Source organism: Adelges cooleyi, unplaced genomic scaffold (genome assembly GCF_023614345.1).
Source record: "Adelges cooleyi isolate 19-005CV unplaced genomic scaffold, UGA_ACOO_1.1 ACOO_flye_CR_arks_rails_tigmint_CR_PRNA_574, whole genome shotgun sequence".
Taxonomy (NCBI): Eukaryota; Metazoa; Arthropoda; class Insecta; order Hemiptera; family Adelgidae; genus Adelges; species Adelges cooleyi.
Genome location: NW_026096268.1, coordinates 6,520,192 through 6,539,981, shown reverse-complemented (window position 1 = coordinate 6,539,981; position 19,790 = coordinate 6,520,192). Strand labels below are relative to the sequence as shown.

The 19,790-nt window shown below is 31.1% G+C and overlaps 4 protein-coding genes across 4 annotated transcripts; 3 read left to right on the top strand and 1 right to left on the bottom strand.

Moving 5' to 3' along the window:
* The first annotated feature begins 3,190 nt into the window (after positions 1-3,190).
* LOC126843243 (uncharacterized) lies at positions 3,191-4,647 on the top strand. The gene is made up of 4 exons (XM_050580631.1): positions 3,191-3,480; positions 3,581-3,802; positions 4,189-4,335; positions 4,422-4,647. The coding sequence occupies exons 1-4, from the start codon at positions 3,414-3,416 to the stop codon at positions 4,493-4,495; spliced, it is 510 nt and encodes a 169-aa protein (XP_050436588.1). The 5' UTR covers positions 3,191-3,413; the 3' UTR covers positions 4,496-4,647.
* A 1,461-nt stretch (positions 4,648-6,108) lies between these two features.
* LOC126842637 (S-phase kinase-associated protein 2) lies at positions 6,109-10,522 on the top strand. Its single transcript, XM_050579679.1, has 9 exons — positions 6,109-6,337; positions 6,427-6,547; positions 7,566-7,641; positions 7,734-7,957; positions 8,024-8,111; positions 8,169-8,346; positions 9,450-9,577; positions 9,663-9,825; positions 9,901-10,522. Exons 1-9 carry the CDS (start codon positions 6,303-6,305, stop codon positions 10,109-10,111), a joined length of 1,224 nt encoding a protein of 407 aa, XP_050435636.1. The 5' UTR covers positions 6,109-6,302; the 3' UTR covers positions 10,112-10,522.
* Positions 10,523-10,867: 345 nt separating this feature from the next.
* Positions 10,868-12,134, bottom strand: LOC126842638 (eukaryotic translation initiation factor 3 subunit G-like). Its single transcript, XM_050579680.1, has 3 exons — positions 11,967-12,134; positions 11,364-11,877; positions 10,868-11,304 (listed from the first exon to the last, which is right to left on the bottom strand). Exons 2-3 carry the CDS (start codon positions 11,870-11,872, stop codon positions 10,962-10,964), a joined length of 852 nt encoding a protein of 283 aa, XP_050435637.1. The 5' UTR covers positions 11,873-11,877; positions 11,967-12,134; the 3' UTR covers positions 10,868-10,961.
* Positions 12,135-12,424: 290 nt separating this feature from the next.
* LOC126842636 (calcium homeostasis endoplasmic reticulum protein) lies at positions 12,425-19,338 on the top strand. Its single transcript, XM_050579678.1, has 16 exons — positions 12,425-12,692; positions 12,789-12,959; positions 13,576-13,802; positions 13,867-14,102; positions 14,187-14,261; positions 14,322-14,433; positions 14,601-14,816; positions 15,199-15,274; positions 16,404-16,655; positions 16,719-16,876; positions 16,939-17,072; positions 17,149-17,322; positions 17,386-17,547; positions 17,615-17,753; positions 17,901-18,041; positions 18,776-19,338. Exons 1-15 carry the CDS (start codon positions 12,668-12,670, stop codon positions 18,039-18,041), a joined length of 2,298 nt encoding a protein of 765 aa, XP_050435635.1. The 5' UTR covers positions 12,425-12,667; the 3' UTR covers positions 18,776-19,338.
* The last annotated feature ends 452 nt before the right edge of the window (positions 19,339-19,790 follow it).

The following is a 19,790-nucleotide window of genomic DNA, read 5'->3' as shown; positions in this document are numbered from 1 at the left end:
CATAAACTAATTTGCACGTTGATCCGCGTATTATATTTACACATTATTACGAATGGTGAGAAAAGTGAGTTGTTATAGTTTTTGCTCTTCAATCGACCAAGAGCAATTTTAATCATTGTTCAAAAACTAAATATTAAAAATTTATAAATACGTATAATACGATCTATGTTTAATTTAGTTATAATAGTAAGCTGTAAAAAAAAACCCCCGTAGGCAGAATAAATAAATTGTGTCAATATTTATCTACTTGCGGCTTGTTGGAACACATTTTCCCATGTAGAATACTACCATTTATACTATATATGTTCCTCATTAAAAAATATTTTTATCAAACGCTGCATTACACACCAAATAAAAGTTGAGAATTTAGGATATTATAACTTATAAACTATTAATATTCAAGAATATTTTAACACGTTATGTTATGAATTTAAAACGTTATCGTATAGCCTATTTGTACTTACCAAATCTCCGACCAATTTGAGATGTTTTCATTTGTGTTATTGTATATCTATGGACTGTGTAAACTTGAGCCACAGTAAAAGAACTGTAGGTACTTGGTATTTTAAAAATGATTTATGGATAAATTCTAGAAACCCCAAGGTAGTATTAAATACGTTATCACCCCGACCTCGACAATATCGTCTCACAAGCTATACTATATAATATAGTATTACTTAAGTTCATATAAAAAAAAACATACAAGCAAATTTCTAAATGTATTTTATTATGTAAACAAAGAATAATTACACTTTTAGACGTTAGTTTGTTATTCTCTCGAGTTTTTTTCTACTATATTATGTTCAAGTTCTTTTAGACGGTAATACGAGTGAGACGTCTTGAGACTTTCGAACGAGTAGATCATCCAGATGTTTCCGATAAATCGTTTAACGTATCCTAGAAACACTTGTAACGTTAACAAGCTTATCGGTGGCTGATGCTTGATATTTAACAAGTACGTTTGTAAATTGTAACATTCGGCAATTTTAAGGATCTCCGTGCGAGTGCGAGTGCCATATTCTTTGCCGACTTCCATTGCCTTGGAAAATGAACTGAAATTGTCGTTGTACGATGACATGACCTTAAGCGATGCCAGTGTTTTGTCTATTTGATCATCGATTCGTTGAACAGCTCCGTCACGCGGTATAATCGTATTCACCAGTAAGATTATCTGAGTCAAATGCTTGTCGCCGAATTGGCCTATGCGTTCGGCAAAGTCCGTCAAGTAAGTTACGAAAAACTCGGTGTAGTATTCACAGTGGCGCCTCACGCTATAGCTTTCCAAGAGTGTGGACTTGAGCAATATTTGTTTGACAAGCATCAAATGTAAAACTGTGATTCTCAGAGCGACCGCCTTGAGTATGAGTAAGACGTGGCTCTGAAACGTCATCAGTGAATCGATTTGTTCGTGCAACGAGATGCTGTTGTTCTTGCTGGACCGGTAGTGAAAATCCAATTCGTTTCTTATAGAATCCCAGTCGAGCTGGACGGCAAACGCCTCTTTCAATTCCTGCACAATCAGTCCGGTTGCGGTCGAATAGCCAAAACTCAATTCGTCCTTTCCGGACCACACCAAGTACTCCACGGGTATGGCATTTTTCTTACGCTGCTCGGAAAATCTGGTCTTGTTCAATCGCATTGCTGTCTTCGCGTCGACCGTTGTCAGGCCAAACTGTTCGGCCACCTTGTCCATGTATCCGACATTGTTATTTTCCGGTTTACCCGTTTTCCGATTCCACACCTCGCACCCGTAGGACCCGGCGATCTCGTTCAGTACTTCTGCGACGGAGTTGTGGACTGACCAAAACAGTTTTTTATCCAGACCACCGGACCGGAATACACCCGACCTGATCGTCTCGACTGTCCTTTCGGCGTACGCGTAAAAGATCCACATGACTTCCTTAACGCGGATGCCGACTTTGGCTCCGAACATGTGTAACACGGCCACCGAGTATTTGGCTTCGTCCGTAAAATCGAAATCGACCCACTCGTCGTCGCCGAGCTCATCATTCTGGTCTTTCAGGCGAATCTTGGTCAGATGCATGTGCACGAGTTCGCTGAACACGAAACTGCAGTGTAAATCTTTGTATAGTCTAATGTTAAGGTTTATGATTTCGTCTTGCTTGTAACGCAAAATCGTAAGCTCGTCGATCGCAGGTCTACCGACGTCACCTCGATCCATCCATGACTGCCTGACCACTTCCCGAAACTCTTGAGAAACGTTTGGACCTCTGACTGGGACTAGATAAGAAGGCACCACCACTAGTACAACAGATATTACTCGGCGGAGAAGGGCCATTTCGAATATCGCTTAGCACTAAATATCCTAATCCCAGAACACTACAATACTTATAGTTGTAACACTAAATTATGACTACTAGGTGCACAAAAACATGTTCAAGTTGGTAAAACAAGTGTTTTAAAAGTAAATATTGACTAAAACTATCTATATATTAAGTAGTTATACTGATGTACGAAGATATTCCTCCCGAAAATGTTAGAAAGTACTTTTTTGATGTGTAAACATCTTTACGCGCATTACGATATTTATGGGTAGAAGTAAATTTGTGCAAATGCCAGAAGTAGGTAACGGAAGTAGGACTAACGGAGGTGAATTTGACCGGTAAACGGAAGTATACATTTTGGATATACGTCTAATGGTACCAAGGGTGTATGTTAAGTAACCACATCGGACAATGTCTCATCACCATACGCGACAACTTTCTATCCGCGTATCTTACCCTAGTACCTACAATTTATGATCTGTATATTACCTTGACGGAAACAACAGAGATATTGATGTGACATATGTGATTAATTTGTGACAACTTTTGAAGAAATGACAATGTAAAAAAAAAAAATAGAAAAATACGCTTAACCAATTTTGACGATACTTCTGTATTTAAAAAGGCGCGAACAATTGTCTTAAGACGGGCTAAAATCTGTTTCAATACAATTTTGTAATATTGTCATCACCTAACGCTACAAGAGTGAAGTGTTAAGTTTTTTTATTTAATAATTGTGGCTTCATTAAGCAAAAATATTTGTAGTCAACCACTTTTACGATGAACGACCCATGTAGTATTTATCGTGTAATCACAAGGTAAAATATTTTTTGGTCACACTGGTATTTAAGAAAATATCGTCTGTGAATTATCCAACCGAAATTTCCGGTATTTTCGTTATCGCCTATCGGAATTTTAATACACTATACAGTCGTACAGTCTATTGTAATAATATTTTTAATTTTCCAAATGAAATATCTGCAATTGGGTATTTTATACAACATTTAAATAGCCACCACTATAATTTATCAAATATCTGTATTGTGTAAATTAAGTTTTTGCCTTGTGGTTAGTATTAAACCGTTGAGACACGACGTTCATTGAAATTTAAGTACAATATTCATAAATATGTCTTCAAACTTTCGTTTGCGTAGCCGTACGGCAATAAACAATGAAAATCCAGTAAAAAACATCAGTAAGATACTATCAAAAGTTATTATTTATAATACATTAGGATTGTATTATATATATTCATTCTAGAATTAATTTTAACTTAATATTAACCTTTTTTTTAGAGGAAAATCTGCTTACGAACCGCAAGAAAACTGCACTTCAAGTTCTGACTAATACAGTACAGTCAAGCAAGAAACCTGATGGAAGACGATTAAAAACAACAAAAATTGTGCCCATGCAAAAACTTGAGACTGAAGTAACGTGCAGGTCTCCATTTCAAGATATCACTCATGAACAAAACGAAGATCTAACACATTTTGGCTGTATATCGCACCAAGAAAAAGGTATATTATACATTAATATTATGTTCTAATAACTAGTATTGAGTAATTCCTTTTGAAAGTATTAGCGTAGAAGACAAGGTGTTGTTAGTAGTATGCAAAGATAAAAATAATATTACCTTATATAACGTTAAGAGTAATTATTTCTTACTGGTTATTGACTAGTCAACATTTTTAGTAAAGTATATATATAAAAAAATAATAAAATACATGTGTGTTGCCATAAGTTTATAATTAGTTATAGAAAATACTTGTAAAATCTAATCAAAACCTGGTTGTTTTATGTGTACCTATGTAAATAAAAAACAAACTATTCATTTGAAGAAGTTTTTTGACTTAACACACAACACTTTGCACAATACTCATATTATCATGTGTTTGTTCTTAAGATATTCTGCCTTCAAGTATGACGTGTAACATCAACATGTTAAGTGATTTTTTCAATAACAACACAATTAATGATGAAAACGATTGGTTCCTAGAAGACTATAAAAATACAATGATCGATCAAGTTAAAAATACGTTTGAAAATTTTGGTAATTTATAAAAGTTCATAATAAATTATAGTATGTAATATTCCATTGTTATTTAAATGTTAAATGATTTTTTTTAATTTTTCTAGGAGAACCTGAAATTAAATTTGAATTTTCTTCGTTGCCTCTAATGGAATTTCCAGAAATGTCTTGTGTAATTTAAAAATATTTCTTCGGTGATATGAAGTGTACTGAAGTAACTACCTATATTTTTTGATTTATGTATAATTATTTATATTATTTTAATAATTTTTTCCCCTTTATATAATTATATTTTTAAGTATTGATAATAAAAAAAATGTGTATAAAAATCAATGACTAAGAAGTAGTTGTAACTATTTATGTTTTTATGGAATAAATCTTAAAAATCAACACTTGTTTCTTTTAGTATATTTGCTTAGACTTATATCAAAGGAAATCATAAACAATTAAGTATTGATAAAAAATAAATGCATATAACCAATATTTATTTTGGTTTTTCCAGTATATTTTTAACTTTAGGAGAAAGCTGTTGGATCTAGTTGAACATTTATTAAGCAACTCAAAATTATTGTTATTTTTTATTTCATAGTGGAGCATAATTTATTCTTAAGAGGGCGTCGCACCGGTGATTTTCTGTGGTAAAAACATGTTTACGCCAATTGAAAATAATTCGCTTAATTTTGGTTTTCAAGAAAAAGAACCTATTATAAAATTAAAATAGAACAATATTCCGGAGTGCAAGACGGTGCGTTTTTTTTTCATTATTCCGAGTATAACGCCCAATACATAGTTTAGAAATAACGACTATTTTAACATTTTTAAACTTTTCAAAAAATAATTTTTTTTTTTAAAACACCGCTTGCCCTTTAGAATATTGTTCTCTTTTAATTTTATAATTGATGCTTTTACTCTAAAACCAAAATTGTTAAATGTTAAATTTTCGGATATAATAAGCGATTTAAGATACAAATTTGAAAAGCCTATTTTTGACAGTCAAAAGAATTGTCCAGCATAATCTGAAATGCGAAAGTCAAATGGGGTACGATCTGATGTGAAATTCCTCATTTGTACCCAACTAAAACATGTTATATTCCTCTATTTATCAAATTCCTTTATCCACCTTGCCTTATTACCATTTTTAAATAAAGTGTAAAATATATATTGTGTAATGTGTACCCATAGATAACATAATATTCAAGTATGTACATATAAAAGCAAAAGGTACGTCAGTAATTTTTTGTTATAAATGTTTACTAAATTGATGCTGTCCGAAGAACATCGGCGGCCAAATTAAATTTGTGCTAGTATACTGTACACTAATATGCCTAGTATAGTATACAGTAATACAAGTGAAATTATGTATTTGAATAAATAACAACACGTTAATTACTAATAAATGAAGACATATTATTCATTACAAGAATACAAGTCAACTGTCAATTAAATCTCATTATCGTATATTATTATTTGGACTATTGTTGCCATCACATTTCGTTGTGATAACGTTTGAAGTTGAACACATAACCTTGGTATTATTGTAAACCCTTTATTTTTTAATGAACCATTTATGCAACACAAATGGCTCAATAAAACCAATCATTAGTTAAATATTTAGTGAACGATTATGCAACCCGGCAATAGAAAATTAACTATTATTTCAACAACGAACACTACGTGCGGGTATTATCATTCTACTCAAGGATGGTTCTGCTGTCTACATAGTAACTGATAAGACATTTTTTGAGGTTATGTTTTTCTGAGGACGCTTCGGCTTTGGAGGGAATTATGTTGTTCTTATGACGTTTTATGGCGGTAAATTAACATAATCGTGATTCGTGTCCCATACCCCATAACGTCCAGCTGTCCAATAGTAGAATTTTAAAAGACTTTCCAGTTTCGAGTTTTCCACCTGATTGTTTCGTTTCTCAGACCTATGTAAATGCATACCAATTACCACTAAATTCACTAATTAATCTGATCCAAGCACTATGAGCTTAGGACTATCTCCAGGATGTTTAAACGAGTAAGTAGGATTTTTTAATACATATTTAAGGTAATATTTATTAATTTATTTCTAATTCTCAGTGTTAATTAATCCGTTTGTTATTGTAGTATGACTAGTTCGAGCACTGGTAAAAGAAGTATTTTAAAGGGCTATGAAGATCTCGGAGTGACTCTACTCGAAGATAATCGGAATGTCAAAAGATGTCGTTACTTAAATCCTAATAACAAGGTAAATTGATTTTCAGATTTATTCGAATACAAGTATCGCGAGTATTAGATGAAAAATAAAAAAAATATATTTATTAAATGGACAATAAGATATAAACATATTTGAACTTCAATATGTATCTTGTCATCTTGTAGCTTAACAGGCTTCTAAAGGCCCAACACAGAGAAATGAGTTGGTTTCTTGACAAATTTGCTTTCAGAACGGGCCGTCGGTCCATCGCCGTAGAGAGGGATGGCTGCTCCTTTTTAATACGCCTATTAAAAAGGCGTTGCCACCCATCAAACAACCTCCTGACTAAGTATTTAACGGGAGTCATTGAACACTTTGTCACCCTATCCACTTGGCCATTTGTCCTTATCTCCTAGACCATTTATAGACTTTCGAATGTCTAATCTATTTTCAATTCAATTTTTAGATCCCAAGTCCTTAAACTACCTCTGAAATAGTAAAGCTAAAGGAAAAATATCCATCCCTTCTAGAAGAAAGGGTTGACTATACTTTTTTGGTTTAAAAGAACTAATTCTTCTAATTTTCATAAATTAAAAGTGTCCAGTATTTTCAAGTAGAAAACTATAATAGTAAAATGCATTTGGTATACAATTATATATTTTGAATGGAAAAAAATAAAAAATGGGATCATTGGTTTCCAACGTTAACGTCTCATGAGATCAAAAAAAAAATTATTTTTCTGTTTGCTGTTTATTTAATTTTAATTCCTTAAAATAATAATTATTTTTATAAATTGCGATAGTAAGAGATTAAAACTATTTATTTAACAGGTTAAGCGACAGTGGACACCAGTGACCGCTCTTGCACTGAACCTGTTTAAATGGCTTTATTTGAAATTATAATAAATAAAACACAGTTAATTTACAAATCATACAATTGAGTTTTTAGTTTGTGTAGTGTTTTTTTTTCCAAGTTAAGCTGTTACCAATTATTTTTATATTTATAATATTCCTTTTTTTTTTAAATATTTGCTATATTTTAATTAAATTGGTTTTTTGTTTGTTTTTAGATATGGCCTATGGGTTATGGTCTAGTTACTTCTTTATACAAATATAGAGCACAAAAAAAACCTGTTATTCAAAATAGTATGTATTATATTTGTTAAGTAAAAAAAATGTAAATAATTACAACATTGAAGTGTCTATTTTACAAAAAATATTTTTATGTTTTTTTACAGATCATTTTGACACAGTACCAGAGGAAGTCATATTGCATCTGTTTAAAATGTTGGACAAACACACTCTGACCAAATGTGCTTATGTTTGTCGACAATGGCGTCGTATTGCGTATGACGAATCACTATGGCAGAGTTTAAATATTCCATATCGTCGGATGAGTATTATGGCCTTGGATAATATTTTAAGACGAAATGTAAAATTCTTGTCGATTTCCCATTCAAATGTATGTGAAGTTGACTTTTTGCAAGTTACATACTTTAAGTTTACTAACAATTAATTTACATTTCAGATTTATGTTGATATGAGATATGTTTTTGAAACATCGTTACCTAAATTACAATATTTAGACTTGAGCGCAGTGTTTATGCCCGTTGACAGTAAGTAAAAATATTTTAACATTATTTTAAATATTATACATTTTTTTTTTTTTTTAGTTCTGAATTCTCTTTTAAGTCAATGTCAAAATTTAATCAAACTAAGTTTAGAAAACTGCTATATCGATGCAATGTGTTGTGAACGAATTGGACGAAATAGTAAATTAAAAGTGTTGAATTTGGCTTCAACCAACGGTCTCGATAACGATGGAATAAAACACCTATTGAGATTAAACAAGTAATAGTTTATGTAAAAAATTACAAACTTGAGGGGCTAATTTAACCAAGACTAGTAAAATTAATAATTTTTTTTTATATAGAACTGGTCTTATTTTTATCTGGTTTTTTTGTAATGCAAATAGTTAAGAAAATAAATAATTTTTTTGCAGCATAAAATGATCAAATTCTGTTATATTTGAACTCTTAACTGTTAATATTAATGACTTATCATTCCCCTTTTGGCTCTGTACTAGTGCCTGTGATTTTAATCAAGTAATTTAAATACACGTGTACACGAACCCTGTGTAATTAACATACGCGTGTAATTAACATACACGTGTAATTATAAATACATGTGTATTTAAAGAAATGTATTTTGTCAAACATTTTAGTTTGAGTTAACGTATTTACACAAATATACTTGTGTTTGAGTTCGTATAATTAAATAGACGTGATATTAAACGTAAAACTAAAATTAATAACAAAAATAAATTTTTTTGAATATACGTGTATTTATAATTACACGTGTATGTTAATTACACGGGTTTCACGTGTAATAGGGACCTCTACTCTGTACCCACACTAGTACCCATTAAAATCAGATACGTTGATAACAGTTATTGGTTGCAGTAGTAGTTTAATATAAAAAGTTAAATATAGTATAAATGATTAGCAAATGCCTTGTAAATTGGCCAACTATAATGTATTATATTACGAGTTTTAAGAAAGTTATTCGATACTTCTTGCCATTTTTAAAATATTTTATGTGGCTAGTCATGAACTCTTAATAACCAGTTAACTTAAATTTAACAAAAAAAGGAACTTAAAAAAAAAAAAAATAATTAACTGTTTTTGATCCAAAAAATCTTATAAAAACCCATTCATTATGAATATTGGACTTGACACGTTTTCTGTCTGGTCACTGAAGATTAGATGCATGGCGACAACAAAACATGAAGATTTTTTTTTTATTATAAGAAAGTAAAATGAAATTTTTTTGTCTCACTTGTAATATTTTATTATGTGTTTCCTCCCCCTCCATTTACAAAATACTTGGGCACGCCACTGATTACATTCAAATGCTGTTTGTATTATAAAGTAATGTTAAATGTTTATTTCTAGCTTGGAGGAACTCAACGTATCGTGGGCTCATATGAAAGATGACAATTTGCATTACTTAGTGGCCAATATGATACAAAGTATTAAACGTCTTAATATAAGTGGTTTTCTAAAACAATTGACAGACAATGGTATTACTCAATAATTTATTCTCAATTTTACTTCAAAAAATAATTTAAGTAGGTATTATTTATTATAATCTATTGTTTTTTTCAGATTTGATATCGTTGGTTTGTCGTTGTCCTCAACTAATTGAATTAGATATTAGCGATAGTTTAGCAATTACTCAAGAAAGTGTGGATTTCATATTGAACAATCAGCCGCTTTTGAAAGTATTGTCTATGAGTCGTTGCTACAATGTTGGAATTGGGTTTTTGCAGTCAGTAATTTTTTTTTCGAGGTAAATTTTACATTGATAGTCAAATCAAACGTTTTGTTTATGTGTTATTATTAGACCAAGAATGCTAAGACTTAAGACCGGAGACAACGTACACCGGCTGAAAGAGTTGAACATGTTTGGAATGACCAACCAAACATACAATTATCTTTGGACTGATATAGTTGATCTCGACGTGAATAAGAATATTTTCTCGCGTATCGCTCGTCCTAAACCGGCTGACGACGAATATACGATTTGGGAGATTCCCGTTTATATAGACTGTTAATTTAATAGTTAGACTATGATTCTTTGCAGATATTTTGTGATACATAATTTAAAATGTTAGGCTAAAATAATGTGTCTTTAAAGACATCAGTTTAATATTCCAAACCATCCTTTGGAAAATAAAACACTACTATTACATATGTATGTAAGCTCATTTAATAATTATTTTATTATCGAATGATTCAATTGTTATTGGGAAATATGTCTGATAATTTAAACCAATTAGTTATAAGTTGACATGTGGACTGAATTAGTTTCTTTTTTTTTTTTATTGTTTAGTCATGGAAAAGGGAGTTGAAAAGTTATTTGTATTAAATCACTCTATTAAAAATATTATATATATATATTATAATAATCTAGAAATATATTTATAAAAAGAAAATTGTTCTTTATATAGTACCCAAAATGTGGATGAAATTGAATATAAACGAATATATATATATATATCAAAATATTTTTTTTGTATATTGTTATAAATAAACCCTTACCAATAAGAAAATAAGAATTATTGAAATAATGAAGTACTGAGTAAAAAAAAAAAAAGGTACCTATTACAAAATGTGCTCCATATGGTTAATTTCACGTGAACTTCCATTTCAGCACGGCCGCAGAGTACTGGTTGTAGCTAATAGCGATGCTGTGACCCAAGACAATTAGTGTTTATAAATTGAACTTAAGTTGGTTTTTTAATTTTTAACATATCCAATCTACTTATTGTTCTTCCAAGACGAACAAAACTATTAAATGTGAACACAAGTTTTTGAGACTTATTAATAAATAATTTATTTTTTGTATAATGATTAATGATAGGGACTTATTTTTGTCTCTATCAAAGTAATATAATAATAATATTAAAAATTGCTTTTGTAATTATTCGTCGACCATCCAACATTCAATATTAAATGGTCGTAGCCATAGCCGTGTAAACCTTTAATAGCTCTTTCAGCATCAATCTTTGACTTAAAATTAACAAACGCGTAACCTTTGCAAACGCCAGTAACCTTGTTTGATGCCAAAAAAATTCTAGCAACTTGTCCGAATTTGTTAACCAGTTCACTCAAATCAGCTTCGGATGTACTTTCAGATAAGTTTTCAATTCGTATAGCAGGAACTTCTTCGTAACCTCGCGAAAACGGATCTCTCCTTCCAGCTGTGTTAGTAGCACCTTCTCTTGCCGATGGAGGAACATAAGGCCTACAAAAATAATAAACTTAACAAAAAACATCTTTTTAAAAAAAAAAAAAGTCATTTACCTATTAGTACCACCAGTAGTTTTCTCAGGTTCAGCAACTTTCTCTTGAACTAATTTCTTATCTTCAACAACTAATCCAGTACCCTTAAGGTGACACGAGAAGGACCAATGTTCACCACCACAAGTACGGCACTTAATGTTCATATTCATATTCTTCAGTTTGTCCAATGGGTTTTCATCAGCCTTATCACCGTCCTTGCCAGTTAAGAATTGCATTTGTATTTCTTCTGCAGGTATGGTGGTGGCGATATTTGGACCGGGCTTATCATTACGAGAATCGCCGAATTTAGACCATAATTTTCGTTCAGCTATTGTTTTCGATACGACTCGTCTTTCGATTTTGTATGTACGTACTACTTTTTCTTTTTTGTCGTCCTTGTTCCAACGATATTCAGTTATTAACTTGGTGTCTTTGCCGACGTTTTCAGTCTTTGATGGCGGTAATGTGGTTTTCTCCAGATGGTCTTCCACTTCATCGGCCCAGCTGGCTTTTATTAAATCTTTGTGCATTTTGTCTGAAACAATACCGTAGAAAAAAGATAAAATTGTGATTTAATACATTGCCCGAAAAATACTTCTGTGGTAAACTCGATAAACTTCTTACCTTACGGGTTTGATCAGAGTTTCTGGATTTTTGACAATAATAATTTAAATTCTAACTTCTGAGTTTCGGTACTTGGTCGACTACAAATTACAAAATCAGAAAATTGGAAAGATCAAAGCTGAAATTAGGAAGATAGCCTTAAAGTCTCCCGGGGGTTATCACATTAAGGCAAGCCACTCGACCGCGGCAAAGTAATTAAGTACGCTAACAACTCGTGTTATCATATTTTACAACATGGCTTCCGCCATTGTACTGTGAGAAATTAAAGGCTGCCCAATAACAATGGCCGTCATCTTGCGGTTATCTTAGGTTACTGAAATACCTATGGTTTGGCGGTGCGCACCGCTCGAGTATAAAGATTCCTCGTGGACGCCAAAAATGCCGGTAAACAAATTGCGAGACCAGTTGGCAACACTGTGTAACGATTATGAAAATTTATCGGAATTCTGATTTCCGAAACCTCAATATTGTTATGTCTCGAATCTCGATTGAAAAAAACACATTTAGTAAACACTAATTTGCCTAGGCTAATTGTGGATGATATTTTGTAATTTAATTTAATTACGATTCTGTCCTTTTTTTATTATTATTATTTTTTATTTCGTCGTTAGCAAATTTCGTTAATATGTTGAACTCAAACGCTTACGACGAGATCATTAGTTAAGTGGTAAAATAGAACAGCATAAGAAATTGATGTCAACATGGACATTCCACAACCTCCTGAAGGTAATAATAAATGAATAGCAACGATATGATTTTTTTATTTAGTAATTATTAGTAAACAGTTTTTGTAAGCGCTTATTTCTAATGAAATTGTACTAGATCATGAACTACATACAATCATTGACAAATTAGCTGTGTTTGTAGCACGGAATGGACCTGATTTCGAACAGATGACCCAGACCAAACAAAAAGAAAATCCTAAGTTTGAATTTCTATTTGGTGGTCGATACTTTGAATACTATCGTTATAAAGTTACCACGGAACAAGCAAGTAAGCAATTTGAGACTTAAAATTGTTACTTGATCATGACGATATTTTTTTATAATTAAAAAAAATAATAAAACTGAAATTCTAAAAAAAACTTGAAAATCAAAACAATTCATCATTCATTTTTTTTTTTATGGACCCTTATTATCTTCTAAACTACTGAAACAATTTCTTCAGACAATAGATTGGATATTGTATTTGTAAGGTACTTTATTCAGCCAACAATTTTAATACTTCATTCTTTCCCCTTCAAAACTGAGGAAAACTTATAAATTACTATAGTCAATTTCTAGGTTGCTATGTGAGGGTGAAACCCCTGTCAACGGGTTTCTGAAAAATTGTGTATGCTGTTATTTACATATTTGTAGGTGAAACAACGACAATAAATTATTGTACAACCCTAATTGTATTTACCCTAATACTAAAAATATAATTTTAGGTACATTATAGCTTTTATAATGCTTTTGTAGATTTTTGTATTTCTACCATCTACAGACTCGCATTGATGCATTTATTTGAGTTCCTGTAAATTTTAAGGGATCTTTCCAATATTTATTTTAATGATTCAAAATTTCTAGTCAAATTAAATATAATTATATTTGTTTTTTCAATTGTTTAGTATTAAAACAAAATAGTGTACGAGAAATGGCTCAAGCGGCAATTGCCAATAATACAGTTAGTACACAACAGTTGAATATGGCTGCTTCTGCTGCACAATGGTTGAACCTCAATCAACAAAACGACTGTCATACACCAAATATGACTCTAGAATCGTTAAATGCACAACAAGCAAGTATACAACAACAAATTGCTCAAGCAGAGCAGAACTTCAATGCTCAACTAATGGTAATGAAATTGAATAAAAAAAAAAAATTTGCTGTTTTTCTAACATTCTTAAATTCTTGTATAGATGTTGGCCCAACAACAACAAGTCGCTACAGATAATAAAATAATATCGGAACAACGAGAATGGATTAACTCAGAAGCAGCTAACAATGATCTGTCTCTGGTTGAGCTGTCGTCGGTGCTTGGGCCAGTAATTAAAGCGTGTACTAAGGAAGCAATAGCCAATGGGAAATCATGGATTTTAAAACAGACTGGTAGTCAACGAAAAGTTGACGTCATTACCCAGTACTTGCTAATGGAGTAAGAAAAACTGAACTGAAATATATAACCAAATTTTTGACATTATAAATCATAAAAATACATTTTTTTTTACACAAATAATAGAGCGACTGATCCTGAAGCCGAGTTTGCCAAACAATTGCATCTTATATATTTAATAAATGATACAGTTCACCATTGGTAAGAGTGTTGGTGTTAATTAAATTTTGTAATGTTGTCTCATCAAACATTATTGTTTAGTCTTCGTAAATCAGAAAAACTTCTAAAAACTGCATTAGAATCCATTATTGTGCCAATGTTTTGTTCAGCAATGACGAGAGCCAACGAGGAACAAAAATCAAAACTAAATAAAGTATAATCGATTTACTGTGATCTGATAATCGGTGTAGTCATAAGCATGTGCGTTACTTGTAATCGGGAAGTGGGAGAAATGGGTACACACAGCTCGACAACTACACCGCTGCTTGTTTAATCATTTTTGTTAAACAAAAATATAACGCAATTTTTTGATCATTTTAGCTGTTTAGCTTATGGGAAACTAAAAATCATTATTTTCCTGAAAACGTAATGGAGTGTTTAAAGAACCCCGAACAGTCAATGGCTGAGTACAAAAATAATCTGTTGGACACTCATAGAGAAGCTGTAAACCAGCTTAATATGATGATGAACAGTACATTACAAAATTATCGCAGTCAACACCAGGCTTTTTTGGCACATTGTAACAATCAATTGCAGGTAAAAAATTTGGTTTTAATTTGTCATTTATAAATTTAATTCAACTACCAATCCCTCACTTTTAGCCGATATATAGTACAAGATAACTAATGTAGGTGTATCGGAACCATTTGTTTGCTCTCACAAGACCACCGAACATTTAAAAAATACATTTTATTTTGCTTTTTTTCAAATTATTAATACAAAAATAGTTTTTATTGGGTGTGTAAGAATCAGCTCTTAAAATTATATACAGCTTAATTACCTGTGATTATTAATTGTTGTATTCATGGAAAAAGTATATATTTTTATTATTACCTTTTATAAATAACTCATGTATTTAATATTTATTATCCAATTTTTCTCTCATAAATCTTTTTTATTGGAAATTCGATTATTTTAGAGTATAGAAAACCAAAAACGTTCACTAGAACAACAAAAACAAAGGGTAACTCCTCTTTCGATTCCTACTGCTCAAGGTAAGCGCACATCTGATTTAAAAACGGACATTTTACTCGTTTTATATGAAAAATATATATACGTTTATATATATATATATATATTTATGTACAATGATTACACAAATAAATGTACGTTATTCATAATAATAAAATATTAATTTCATTACAACTTACAAGGTTTCCTAAAAAAAATTGTATATGTTTAAATAAATCTTTTTTTTTTTAATCTTATCTAAATGTCAATGTGAAAACAGAGTATAACAAATTTGGTTTTTAATATTGCAAACAATATTATCCTTTCACATATTGCCCTACACTTTAGCACAAAGCTTAACTTGAGTTGTACAAACAAATGTTTTAATACATATGTATTTTTAAGCTAGCTGGTAATTTTTACATTAGTTATATTATGATTTAATCAGTCTGAAAGTGAAAAAAGTAAGAATATATATTATATATTCTTATAAGTTGTCATTTTTTAGATTGTATTTTTGACGGTTTATTTACAATTTGATTACTTTAACAAATCAAAAAAAATGTATTTAATTTTTTAATTTTTATGTATTAAAATATGGTATTTTGTACAATTTGCTAGAATTTCCTTATTAATTTATTTATTTTTATCCATGATGTTTTGTAGACACATTAATTATTTTGATTTATATATACCTACTTTATAGTTTGTACTTTATTTTTCTTGGTTGAAAGGTTTGGATTATTTTGTTAAATGTTACACAAGAATCCAACATATTTTTCATATTCTTTATGGCAATGCCCAAGTTCTTTTTGGTTGAATAGTTTATACTCGATATATTTTTTTTTGCCGTAAAAATCTTTTAGTTGTGTTCAGTGGTTGAACTACCGTCCACGGGTATTTGCTGTGTGTACCCACCTTCCACTTTTCTATGATGTTTTACTCAAGCATCGTACTAAAAATTGTATGTTCGTTTTAAGTACATTGTACTAAGAAAATAGGGGGTGGGTAAACACAATATAACACCTTTATGTCACACCACTGGTTATGTTAACCTTGACGTTTTTTATTTTTTTATTATGATGCTAGTGGAAACCTTGTTAGTATATATTTTAATTTCTTCTAATGTGAACCCCCTTTTTAGAACTATTTCTCCATTGTTGTTTTGTTTAGACGATGGAAATCGACAGCACTTTAATGAGGGCCGGCTGCCCTCACCTCCAATGTATCAGAACAATGTACCGTCCACAGGCTATATGCAAGGAGATCAACGAAATTTTCCTCATCAAATAGATAACGGATACCAACAAGATGATCATTACAGACAGCCACAAATGCCAAATTGTCTGCAACAACCTCCCATGTACAATAGACCTCCACCTCCATTTAATCAGCCTCCTCCTAACATACATTTACAACCTCCACGTAAGTTAATTGAAAAACTTATTTTTTTTAAATGTTTTAAATAAAACAATTTGAGATTTTTAGCATCAATGGAACTGCCCGATTTAAGTCGACCTCCTCCGAATTTCATGCAAAATAATTTCTCCATGCCTCCGGTTCAACCAGAAGTGGCACCCGATGATTTAGTTCCATCATTGCCATACTATGAACTTCCAGCTGGTCTAATGGTGCCCTTAGTGAAAGTATGTCAAATTAATTTATTGGTTCAAATTATTTTATTTTCTATGTATATACATTGTTTTAGTTGGAAGACAGTAAATACAAACCTCTTGACCCAGAAACTATTCGACTACCTCCACCAGCTCCTCCGACGGAACGCCTTTTAGAAGCAGTTAAAGCGTTTTATATGCCTCCTGGACATTTTGCTCCACGCGATAGGTAAACTATCAAAAACAATTAGAACTATATGACTTCTAATGTGTTGTAAAAAAATATTATTATATATTATATTAAGTGATGGCTGGGAAAAACTTGGTCTTTATGAATATTACAAAGCCAAAAACATAGCGAAAAAACAAAAAGAAGATGATATTGCAAATAATATTAGAGAAAAGTCAAAATCTCCATCTCCAGTTACATTAAATGCTGTTAAAGATAAATCGCCAGTACGAAAAAAGCGTTACAGAAGGTTTGTATTGAGCAACGTTAAATTTTCAAAATGCTTATCTAATGCGTATTGTACGGTTTACAGTCGAAGCCGTAGTCCCAAACCTCGTAGTCCAGCAAGGCGCTTATCGAGTAAAAAGAGTCCACCGCCTACTCCAAATCGTAATCGGCGGAGACGATCACCATCTAAATCGCCTACTCCATCTCCTCCAAACACTCAAAGAAGCCCAACGCCGCCTTCATTTGGGTAAGTACAGACATTATCAATAAAATATTGTTTCAGTGTTTGATACAAATGTTTGTATTTTATTTAGTACTGGCTTTGGTAAAACAACACAAGAGCGGCTAGACGAGTCTAATAAGGGTCATCAGCTACTAAAAAAAATGGGTTGGGGTGGTGCTGGTCTTGGTTCAAAGGAGCAAGGCATTGACACACCAATTAGCGGAGGGGACGTAAGTAAAACCGTGGTTGTGGAATATTACATAACGAACAAAATTTTCTTTTTAATTGTACTCGGCAAATAAAAAAAAAACGGTTGATATTTTTGTGCCAATCTGTATTTACCTGTGGCTTTGTGTTGATCGTCATTTGCAAATTAGATCCGAGATAGGACCGATCAATATAAGGGTGTGGGCATCAGTTTGAACGACCCGTACGAGAACTTCAGAAAAAATAAAGGCAAGGCGTTCATACACAGGATGCGCACAAGGGCTGAAGAACGAATGGAAGGCAATGCGTAGGTTTGTATAGTGCTCAAAAACATATATTACTGTTACATCCAACTATTACTGTTATAACTAACTCGTAACAACAATTCACATTTGATTAAAAATTATTCAATAGACACAACTTTTCAGGTTAGATAATCATTATAACTCAAAACTCTTTTTTGTTTAATGAGTATCAGTGATGTAGACGTTGGGTGCACCTGTGTGTGCCCCTCTCCAACTTCTATGTATGCTATATACTCATAACGATAATTGTGTAACCATAGAAATAACAATACGGTTTTTGTTATGAGTACAAGCACACAAAAAAGTGGGATATGGGTGCATAAAAGGTATACCCTTATCACTTACTACTGCTAATGTGTTACCACACTTAGATATAAATTGGCTCTAGTCTATCATCTTATAGATCTCATAAAACATTTTATAATAATACATTTTAAAATCAATTTTGTATTTACTTGGTGACAAGTATAATATAATATTGTATATATTATTTTATTTTAATTATTACTAATGGTTAATAATTATGCATTTACATGATTTTATAATTGAAGTTGATTTATAAAACTTGAAATTATGTCTTAATTTGATTCTTGCCATTGTTTTACTCGATATTAATTGAAATATACTATCTGTGTCCATGTAGTTTGTTAGATTTTTTTTTTTATAGAATACAAAGTATTAACTGTTATTATTAACCCGTTTAATTTTGTTTACCAGCTCATATTAGTCTATTGTTTCAGGTGAACAATATTTTGTGTTGTGTGGTTAGTACTATTTTGGCTCACCTCTAAGCCGCAGAGGTGTGGCCACACGCGATGCGTTGCAAATATATATAAATATTATATATATTTTTTAGTCTTTATTATTATTGTAGCTACGGACGAAATACACCGTAAAGAACAACGTTCAGAAATTAACTACTACTTTGTGAATATATTTATTTATTAAGCCAAATATTTATGTAACAATATATAAAAAAAAATTTAGTATATTTAAGAAAGTAAGAAGTTCATATGGATTACTTATTGCTGCAAGACTCGTCAGAACCCAAGTTCAAGCATACATTTAACTATAATAAGATATGTTTCCTTTGATATAACTTTGTTTTCTATTTTAAAATATAAATGCCAATATCTTTGTATAATAATGTATTAGTATGTTATTTTGTTTTTAACCCCTATTTTCTTAGTTGAATTTATATAAAAAATTCAAATTGAAACCAAGCAAAATTACAATTTAAAATAAAATAATTGTATGTACATGTAGCATTGTTCAGGTTTTTCATAATATATAATATTAGGATTTTGTTTTTACAAGGTATCCAACTTCGTTTGATGTCTAGACTTGTGATATAGTTAAGCTTGTCAATTTTATACAAAAATTTAATATTAAATATACACAATTTGTCTAATAATATATTGTATTTTTTTTACCCAATTTTGTTTATAATTATAAGAATTTCCCTAAACACATCTTTTAGGTCTTTTCATTCCCAAAACTTCTTCCTGTGCCTGTTATTCCTCTTGTACTTTGTGTAAGGTGTCAGTGTGTCACAAATACTTTTAAAGACCAAATCTGCAAATCTTGTAATTCCATAATTAGTGTGTCACCACAATTTCTGTTCGATAATTTAATTGTTATGGAATATAATTAAACAATTATTTAAGCGTTTGATGTTAAATTTTCTATCATCATAAAATATAAGTTATCCTCAATATTAGTGTTAAAAAAAATTAGAGGATTAAGTTGATAGCA